The sequence below is a fragment of the Dendropsophus ebraccatus genome, chromosome 12, assembly GCF_027789765.1.
Source record: "Dendropsophus ebraccatus isolate aDenEbr1 chromosome 12, aDenEbr1.pat, whole genome shotgun sequence".
Taxonomy (NCBI): domain Eukaryota; kingdom Metazoa; phylum Chordata; class Amphibia; order Anura; family Hylidae; genus Dendropsophus; species Dendropsophus ebraccatus.
In genome coordinates, this window is record NC_091465.1 from 35,854,769 (window position 1) to 35,865,481 (window position 10,713).

Genomic DNA, 10,713 nt, shown 5'->3' on the forward strand with positions numbered 1-10,713 from the left:
GGATGCCAGATCACAATGAGCACGGATCTAAGCATACACACGTCTGTGCTATCAGTTACCCAGGCTGCGCAAACGATACATGGATTGTTTGTGCAGACGGGGCCCCTCGATTAGACATGCCACCTAAAGGCCCCCCCCCCCCCCCCAGCTGACAAGCCAATTAATCTAAAAGGAACTTAAAGGGGTTATTCAGCGCTACAGCTGAATAGTTTGTGTGTGTGTGTTTTGGGGGGGGAAGGGTTGGCGGTCACATGGCCTGTGTTGTGTTCACAGTTTGGATGCATTACTATGGACTTTATGTTGCTTCTACCTTCTTTTGTTAATTTTGCACATATATAAGACAACCCCTATAACCACACCATCATATTGGCGGATAAGCACATGAATAAAGAGTGTATGGCAGGGCAAAGAGGCTGCACAGCACTTTAAATGGGGTTATCTGGCCTGTAACATAGGTCACACTTATCAGCTGCTTGAAGGGGCCAAGAATCACATCCTCTACAGTCTTTATGCTGGAGCTTGCATTGCTGTCCAATATGTAGCAGTGGTGCAGAAAACCGTTCAAGTGAACAGGATAACTCTGAGGTACCTTGCATTGAAGCTACAAATAGCAGCATGATGGAAGGGCGAGCCTACGTAAACAATGAAGAGACTGGGCCACCATCACAAGTGCAGCAGCTGGTCGGGGGATAGGCCATCAGTTCTAACCGGCTGCTTAACCCACTTAAAAGGGTTTTCCCATAATGACAAGTTATCATTTATCCACAGGATAGTGAATAAGTGTCTGATCTGCGTGTGCCTGACCACTGTGACCCCCACTGATCACAGGAATGGGAAACCTGAGACTTTTACTTAAATAGAGGGGAAGTTGAGTATGCCCACTGCCACCCCATTATCTATGGGACATAGCCCAGAAGTGCTCTTAAAGGGGTTATCCAGCGCTACAAAAACATGGCCACTTTCTTCCAGTGACAGCCCCACTCTTGTCTCCAGCTTGGGCGGAGTTTTGCTGCTCAGTTCCGTGAATGGAGCTTAAGGGTGCTAACACACACGATTGATACGCAGCGTATTTTCTGCAGCAGATACGCAGCAGATTAGATCTAAATGACTGAACACAGCATCAAATCTGCTGCGTATCTGCTGCAGATACGGTGTGTGTGTTAGCATCCTAAAGGGGTACTCCGGGGGGGGGGGGGGGGTGGGTTTTTTTTTTTTTTTTTTTACAGAGACCGTGGAGGAGGTGGCTGAGGGAAACTACGTCCACTCACCTCCCCGATTCCAGCGGCAGGTCCCGCATCGCGGTGCTCCGTTCCCTTCCTGGTGTCTGACACGGGCCCGAGACGATACGTCTCAGGTCCGTTCAGCCAGTCAGTGACAGAGGCGGGATCTGAGCGGACTTGAAACGGATCCCGCCTCCGTCACTGACTGGCTGAGCGGACCTGAGACGTCACGTCTCAGGCCCGGGTCAGACACCAGGAAGCGTCCGGGAACCGGAGCAAAGCAATGCGGGACCTGCCGCTGGAACCGTGGAGGTGAGTGGACGTTGTTTTCCTCAGCCACCTACTCCCCGGTGTCAGGAAAAAAATGTATGTATGTATACAGTTTTTTTTTTTGTTTTTGTTTTTTTTTTACAGTCATCAGCCATGCATCACTATTAGACGTAGCGAAGCGCAGCCGGCAGCCGATGATTTTTCAGCAGGTTGAAAGACAACGATCAGTCGATGTTAGTTTCTTCGGCTGATCATTGTCTTTATTACACAGAGCGAATCTGCCTGATTCTGCAGACTATCATAACCTTTAGCCATCTCCAGTGGAGCCATAGACAGTGCACACGTGTGACTGCTCCTCCATTCAGACCAGAGACTCCAGATCTTTGTTCTTATATTATGGGAAAGCATCTTTAAAGGGGTTATCCTAGAGTTAAACATTATTGTTGCAAAATTACAATTCTCATGACACCTGGGCAGTCAAAGCCATACTTGCAGCCCAGGCAGGATGGGAATTGTAATTTTGCAACAGCTGAAGTGCGGCAGGTTCGCCATCCCTGGGCTAGAGAATAATGCTGCGTTTACATGGAGCGATAATTCGCCCGATCGCAAGATTAACGATTTCGAAGTAACAATATTTTTTTATAACGATCAGCGATATATCGTATGGAAAATTTGTTTTGCGATTGCTTAAACCTATCTCGCACATAGGGAAAATCGGTGAACGACTGTTCACACGGAACGATCTGCGAATTTTTTGCGAACGACGATTTTAAAACATGTAAGATCAAAATGAACGATTTCTCGCTCGTCGCTAGATCGTTCGCTGCGTTTACACGTACGGTTATCGTTCGAATTCGATCCTTATCGTGCAAATTCGCACGATAATCGTTCCGTGTAAACGCAGCATAACTAGTTGACCAGTGGGGGTTCAACCTCTAGGACCTCCACCAGCCACAAAAATGGAGACCTGTCACAAGTGAAACAAGCTGCACCGCTCTATACAGGACATGTAAGTTAAAGGTTGGTTGAGCATAAAGGTCCTATTCCATGGTGCGATAATCGGATGATTATCGCTCTGTGGAATAGAGACAACGATCAGCCGATGATCATGTCATCAGCTGATCGTATATTTAGGTTCAAATCTAAAATCATCGGGCACTGACCGCGCATCACTGCGTGGAATAGCGATGCATGGCGGACGACCGATGATTTCACATTCCCTAACCATGTTGCAGGTCTTCTCCCCCCCGGTCCCACACACAGCAGCAGCTTTTGTGCGGTCTGTCTGAGCTGACAGACCGCTCAGCCAATCACTGGCCAGGACCGTCGCGACCAGTGATTGGCTGAGCGGTCTGTCAGCTCAGACAGACCGCACAAAAGCTGCTGCTTCGCGCGGGGGATCGGGAGGAAGGAGGAGCGCAGGAGAAGACCTGCAACATGCTTTAATTAAGTATGGTGTTTAAACAAGGGCATCGGTAACGATGTCCCTGCAGCCCTCGCTAAACAATTATCGGGCCGTCTAATAGGCAGAGTAAACGGCCTAGCAGATCGGCACTCGTTTACATTATTGATCGGGCCCCCATCTGCCCATGGAATAGGACCCTAAGTGCAGCTCCATTCAATCAGGGGGTAAGTGACCCCCATTCTCCAGATGGGAGGGGGTCCCAGCACTCCGACCCCCACCAATCAGCTCCATATCACCTCTCCTGTTAGTCTGGGATAACCCCTTTAAGGCCTTGAGTGTACAGACAGGATGGTTATTAGAGGGGGTCTCCAGATGCCCCTAGCTGTGATCAGAACACAGGAAATGGCTGCTGTCACTCATAGGGAGGAGGGGCTTACAAACTTTTCCATGAACTCTGTGAAGCGGTGGTCTCCAGCTGATGCAGAACTACAACTCCCATCAGGCGCATGTGTGGCCCAGGCTGCTCTGACCACAGCTTCCCCACAGCTGACAGTGTGCACAGCGGCCAGGTCCCCCCCTAACACCGGAGCACACGTCCCCCTGTAGTCCAGGCCCGGCTCACACTACGGACACAGGTCACACAGAGCCCCGGGGGCGCAGGGGATGCTGGGACATGTAGTTTCCCCCACACACGGCCGGTCACAGCGCCCGCAGCACTCCCTCCCCCATTTCCGTCCGCCCTCACCGTGCAGCTCTCCCCTTCTTCTCCTACTCCTTCTTCTTCCTCCTCCTCGTCGCCGTCGTCAGGTTGTCGCTCCGCACTCACATTATTAACGGGCATTATCGCTCCCGAGAGCCCGCGTGTCCCCGTCCTGACTGACATCTCCCGAGCGCTCGCCGCACGGCCCCGCCCCCTTCCCCGCCTTCCTTATAGACTTGTATGGCGGTAAAGGCTAAATCTCCATAACTCAGACGGACCTTTAGTGACGTCACGGTCATGTGACCAGTGTGGGCGGAGGCGGGTCTCTCTACGGCCACTGCGTGACGTCACGAGATCCAGCTGTCTGCTCCCCTGCAGGGCTTAGAGGGGAATTCCATGTGACATTCTTCATAGGCAGTTTGATAGTAATATCCCTCTGAGCTGAGGTCATAACACTTATAGGGCACTCTGTGAGACATATAACTGTGAAGTGGTGCAAAACCACAACTCCCATCATACCCTGTCAGCCTTCAGTTGTGGGGTAATAGTTTTCTTTCCTTGGCTATAGACATTGCAACAGTGTTCCCTGAAGTATTGTTATTTACTCCTCTGAATATGTTTATATTATGTATTTATATGAGTATTTTTCTTCCTGTCCATGTCAGTGTAACATACACACAACCCTATGGCCTCTTCTATCACAGCACACAGCTATTTCCTCAGTTCATGTCTATTTTCTCTCATTCTGCATCTGTCACCAACAGGTGATCCTTCCAGGAGAAGCGCAGTGTATAACATGGGCTGGACTGTAACTGCAGTTATTGGGAATTAAAGGGGTACTCCCGCAAAAATCTTTTTCTTTCAAATCAACTGGTTTCAGAAAGTTATACAGATTTGCTATTTACTTTTATTTAAAAATCTCCAGTCTTCCCATACTTATCAGCTGCTGTATGTCCTGCAGTAATGTCCTGACACAGTACTCTCTGCTGCCACCTCTGTCCAGAGCAACAGCAAATTCCGATAGAAAACCTCTCCTGCTCTGGACAGTTCCTGCCTCGGACAGAGGTGGCAGCAGAGAGCACTGTGTCAGACGCCTAAGAAAACAATATTTCCTGCAGGACGTACAGCAGCTGATAAGTATAAGAAGACTTGAGATTTTTTAACACAAGTAAATTACAAATCTATATAACTTTCTGAAACCAGTTAATTAAAAAAAAAAAAAAAAGATTTTCCCCGGATAACCCCTTTAATATCCATTAGGCTGACCATGCATATGCATTCATTCAGCATAGGAGACTGGGCCCACATTACCATTGGGCCATCTGTGGCACATATCCTGTACTCGGGGTATACAGATGTATATGTGGAGGCATGGGCCTTTAATGACAACTAATGACCATGTTTTTACCCTTTGAGGACCAGGCCCAAAATGACCCAGTGGACCGCGCAAATTTTGATCTTAGTGTTTCCGTTTTTCCCTCCTCCCCTTCTAAGAGCTCTAGCACTCTCAGTTTTCTATCTACAAGCCATGTAAGTGCTTGTTTGTTAGGTGTACTTTGTAATGGCGTCATTCATTTTACCATAACATCTATGACGGAATCCCAAATATATTATTTATGAAGACATAAATAGGTGAAATCGTAAGAAAGAATGCAATATGGTAACGTTTGGGGGATTCCTGTGTCTACGTAATACACTATATGGTAACAGCGACATGACACTATTATTCTATAGGTCAGTCCGAACACAACCATATGCAGGTTACACAGATTCTCTAATGTTATATATTTTTTTTAATGAAATCCTTTTTTTTGCAATTAAATATTAATAAAATGAGCCTATTGTGACGCTTATAACAATTTTATTTTTTCACCTATGAGGCTGTATGGGGTGGCATTTTTTCCGCCATGATCTCTAGTTTTTATTAATACCATATTTGTGAAGATCGGACGTTTTGATCACTTTTTATAATTTTTTTTTATATATAATGTAACATAAAATCGGTAATCCTTTTTTTCAACTTTTTTCCCTCTTTTCGTGTACGCCGTTTACCGTTTGCAATGACGCTTGTTACATTTTATAGATCGGACAATTTCGCACGCTATGGTATATTATAGGTATATTTATTTATTTTTATATGTTTTATTTATATAATGGGATGGGGGGGTAATTTAAACTTTTATTGGGGGAGGGGTTTTGGGGTAGTGTAATAGTGATTTTTACTTTTTTTATTTTTTTACACATTTGAAGTCCCTTTGGGGGACTTTTACATACACTTGTGTGATTATTCACACTGATCATTGCTATGCCATAGTATTGATCAGTGTGATCGGCGATCTGCTCATTGAGCCTGCCTGTGCAGGCTAAGTGAACAGAGCGCCGATCAGACAGCACTAAGGCAGGTGAGAGACCTCCAGCGGTCCGTTTTAACGTTCGGAACCCTCCCAGTCACACTGCGGGGATCCCGATTGGTAAGTGACAGGGGACTCCCCTGTCACTTACACTTAAACGCTGCAGCCGCGATGCAATCGCTGCGTTTAAGGAGCTAATGACACGCTGCAGCACGATCACTGCAGCGCGTCATGAACGGTGAGGTGCCGGCTGCTCACTGCAGCCGGCCCCCACCTCCTATGAAGCGCGCACCGCTCCGGAGTGCGCTTCATAGCTCAGGACGTACCGGTACGTCCTAGGTCGTCTAGGGGTTAATAATTGCCCCTGACTCAAATACACAGGGGGAGATTTATTATACATGGTGTAAAGTAAAACTGGCTCAGTTGCCCCTAGCAACCAATCAGATTCCCCTTTGCATTCCTCACAGAGTCTTTGGAAAATGAAAGGTGGAATCTGATTGGTTGCTAGGGGCAACTGAGCCAGTTTCACTTTACACCATATTTGATGTTTGATGTTGGACTTTTTATTAGAAGTAAATTATAAATCTCTGGCACTTTCTGACACCAGTTGATTCTAAGTATTTTTTTTTTGAAGGATAACCCTTTAAAGTCAATGGAGCCCTTGCCTGTACGTGCACTTTTACTTATGCATCCCATTTTTACAGGAGGCCACCATATACAATAATTAAGGGGATTCACACATCTGCAAATCTGCGCACATTACGGACGGGGAAGGAGTGGATTCATTTCCTGTCCGCCATGATGTGTCAGTATCATGCCGGCAGCAGGAAACCCTTTAAATCGCTGCGGCACTGTAGTTGAGCCTGTCTTCACTTTCATGTGGCCTGAACCATGACTTATCAAGGATAGTGGTTTCCTCCCACCCCACCAGCCTAGTGGTTTCCTCCCACCCCACCAGCCTAGTGGTTTCCTCCCACCCCACCAGCCTAGTGGTTTCCTCCCACCCCACCAGCCTAGTGGATTCCTCCCACCCCACCAGCCTAGTGGTTTCCTCCCATCCCACCAGCCTAGTGGTTTCCTCCCACCCCACCAGCCTAGTGGTTTCCTCCCACCCCACCAGCCTAGTGGTTTCCTCCCACCCCACCAGCCTAGTGGTTTCCTCCCACCCCACCAGCCTAGTGGTTTCCTCCCACCCCACCAGCCTAGTGGATTCCTCCCACCCCACCAGCCTAGTGGATTCCTCCCACCCCACCAGCCTAGTGGTTTCCTCCACCCCACCAGCCTAGTGGATTCCTCCCACCCCACCAGCCTAGTGGTTTCCTCCCACCCCACCAGCCTAGTGGTTTCCTCCCACCCCACCAGCCTAGTGGATTCCTCCCACCCCACCAGCCTAGTGGTTTCCTCCCACCCCACCAGCCTAGTGGATTCCTCCCACCCCACCAGCCTAGTGGTTTCCTCCCATCCCACCAGCCTAGTGGATTCCTCCCACCCCACCAGCCTAGTGGTTTCCTCCCACCCCACCAGCCTAGTGGATTCCTCCCACCCCACCAGCCTAGTGGATTCCTCCCACCCCACCAGCCTAGTGGTTTCCTCCCACCCCACCAGCCTAGTGGATTCCTCCCACCCCACCAGCCTAGTGGATTCCTCCCACCCCACCAGCCTAGTGGTTTCCTCCCACCCCACCAGCCTAGTGGATTCCTCCCACCCCACCAGCCTAGTGGATTCCTCCCACCCCACCAGCCTAGTGGATTCCTCCCACCCCACCAGCCTAGTGGTTTCCTCCCATCCCACCAGCCTAGTGGATTCCTCCCACCCTACCAGCCTTGATAGACCAATGTCTCCCTGTTTGGGTATAGGAAGAGATCTATCAATCCAGGCTGTTAGGAGACACAGAAGTCACTGACTTGTTCAGCCACATAAGTTTTCCAAAGAAGCTGTATATGGTTTTTCTGGCCATTCTGACTGTGTGGCTGGTAGAAAACCAGTCAGGTGAAAAGACGTCAGGTCAATAAAAGGGTGTACATGGAAAGCCTCCATTCAGGAGGACATGGCTGTTCCTGCTTTATAAGGCTATGTTCACACTATGTATATTTCAGGCAGTATTTGGTCCTCAAGTCAGATCCTCATAGCAACCAAAACCAGGAGTGGATTGAAAACACAGAAAGGCTCTGTTCACATAATGTTGTAATTGAGTGGATGGCCGGCATTTAATGGCAAATATTTGCTGTTATTTTAAAACAACGGCTGTTATATTGAAATAATGGCAGTTATTTACCGTTATATGACGGCCATCCACTCAATTTCACCATTGTGTGAACAGATCCTTTCTGTGTTTTCAATCCACTCCTGGTTTTGGTTGCTATGAGGCCTGAAATATACAGCCTCAAATATACGTAGTGTGAACCCAGCCTTAAAGCTGCAGCTGACGTCACTGTAGCAGTAGGAAGAATTGAGTACTATAGAGGTGTATGGGAACAACATTGACCAAGGACGGAAAGAAAACAGGAATGACAGAATACATGTCACAAACCTTTCACAAATCAAAATGTGTCTTTGTATACAACTAAGGCGAGAAATGGTCTTTGGTTGAAGGAGTTTTATTAAAGTGCAGGATGGTTTAGAGAGGGGCCTGATAACTTATGATACTGAGACTAGGGAGACATAGATGCATATGCATTTGTGCAGGGCCGGCTCCAGGTTTTTATGGGCCCTTTGGCGGCAAAGCCTCAGCGGGCCCCTCATCCATTCTCTATGTGCCCATCATCCACACACTATGACTCTCAGACACTGCCTGACTAACACAGGCTCTGACTGACACTGATTGATTGAAATAGACTCATACTGACTGACTGACACAGGCTCTGACTGACACAGATTGATTGATTGATTGATTGATTGATTGAAATAGACTCATACTGACTGACTTACACAGGCTCTGACTGACACTGATTGATTGATTGAAATAGACTGATACTGACTGACTAACACAGGCTCTGACTGACACTGATTGATTGATTGATTGATTGAAATGGACTCATACTGACTGACTGACACAGGCTCTGACTGACACTGATTGATTGATTGATTGATTGATTGATTGAAATGGACTCATACTGACTGACAGGCTCTGACTGACACTGATTGATTGAAATAGACTCATACTGACTGACACAGGCTCTGACTGACACTAATAGATTGATTGAAATGGACTCATACTGAATGACTGACAGGCTCTGACTGACACTGATTGATTGAAATAGACTCATACTGACTGACACAGGTTCTGACTGACACTAATTGATTGATTGATTGAAATAGACTCATACTGACTGACTGACACAGGCTCTGACTGACACTGATTGATTGACTAACATAGACTGACACTGTCTGACTGACACAGACACTGACTGACACACACACTCAGACACTAACACACAGCACTTACAGCTCAGTCTTCTCCCTCTTCCTCTCTGTCCAGCTGCTTTCCACACTGTGAAGTTAAGGACCTTTGGGTCATGTGATCAGGTCCTTGGCCCTCTTCTCTCTCTGTAGGGCCTGCTACGTCTCCTTTGTCGTCTGATATTCAGGCCACTCACCCGGAACTACATTGTTTAGGCTGAACATTAGAACACCGGGCCCCTCTCCCTCTCTGGGCCCCTAGGGGTGCTGTGGGCCCCAGCACTTGCCCATATAAGCGCTGTGCTGACACCGGTCCTGCATTTGTGTTGTGTGTTTATTTTCCAATGGGAAAATTCTTCTAATCTAAAGATTTGTTCAATTTAAAATTTTAAGGACTCCAAGGAAGAAACACGGACAGAGACGCGGGCGCCTGCCAGAGTATGCGAGCAGGTGTGAGCTGCGGAATCTGTAACAGATTTTCCCTCGCAGTTTTGTAGTGTGCACATACCCTTACAATGCCAACTTGTAGGACAGTTTTTAGGCTGTAGATGGGAGATGATGTCAGGTTTTTTGTACCACCTTGAGAGAATTTTGTAGCCGTTTTACTGTATTTTCACACATCTTGACGACCTGTATGGGCTTAAGAGGATGTGGCGTGCTTCCTGTTCGGAGAATGCTCTTCCAATACCCTTTTCCCACGTTCTCAAAAAAGTGTTTGGCCAGATTCACTTTTAGTAAAACATGACATCCGTCTGTTTTAATAACATTGTGCAAATAGTCTCCATTATTTAAAAAACAACAGCCGTTCTTTACTCAATGACAGCTGTTAGTATTAAATACAGCCATCATTTTTACATAGAGTGAACGTAGCCTTTTACTTTAAACCTGGACCCTAAAGGGGTTCCTCTTTTCTATATGAGCATAAGTGCTATGAATGACAGATTATTTACAGATGGATGTTATGGAGTCCATTTTCACAGTTTGAACTGGGGCCTAAGAACTTTAAAGGGGAAGTATAGTGAAAATGTTTATTAAAGTATTGTATTGCCCCCTAAAAGTTATACAAATCCCCAATATACACTTATTACGGGAAATGCTTATAAAGTGCTTTTTTTCCCTGCGCTTACTACTGCATCAAGGCTTCACTTCCTGGATAACAAGGTGATGTCACGCCCCGACTCCTAGAGCTGTGCGGGCTGTGGCTGCTGGAGAGGATGATGGCAGGGGGACACTGAGGGACACAGGGCACTGGAGGGATACTGAGCATCCCTCTGCCATCATCCTCTCTAGCAGCCACAGCCAACACAACTCTGGGAGTCGGGTCGTGACATCACCATTTTATCCAGGAAGTGACGTCACAATTTTATC

General features: G+C 47.3%; 1 protein-coding gene across 6 annotated transcripts in view; it reads right to left on the reverse strand.

Annotated features, from left to right (window-relative positions):
• The window catches only part of USP28 (ubiquitin specific peptidase 28), a 59,422-nt gene extending 55,609 nt beyond the window's left edge, over positions 1-3,813 (reverse strand). For 5 of the 6 annotated variants that reach the window (XM_069948653.1, XM_069948652.1, XM_069948656.1 and 2 more), the window contains exon 1: positions 3,641-3,652. Coding sequence is in view for 1 of the 6 variants with exons in the window: in XM_069948657.1 (XP_069804758.1) it covers positions 3,641-3,778 (138 nt within the window). In the remaining 5 variants the exon portion in view is untranslated. Of the gene's footprint in view, positions 1-3,640 lie in introns of all 6 variants that reach the window. The other variant, XM_069948657.1, reaches the window with a different exon arrangement.
• Positions 3,814-10,713: the final 6,900 nt, after the last annotated feature.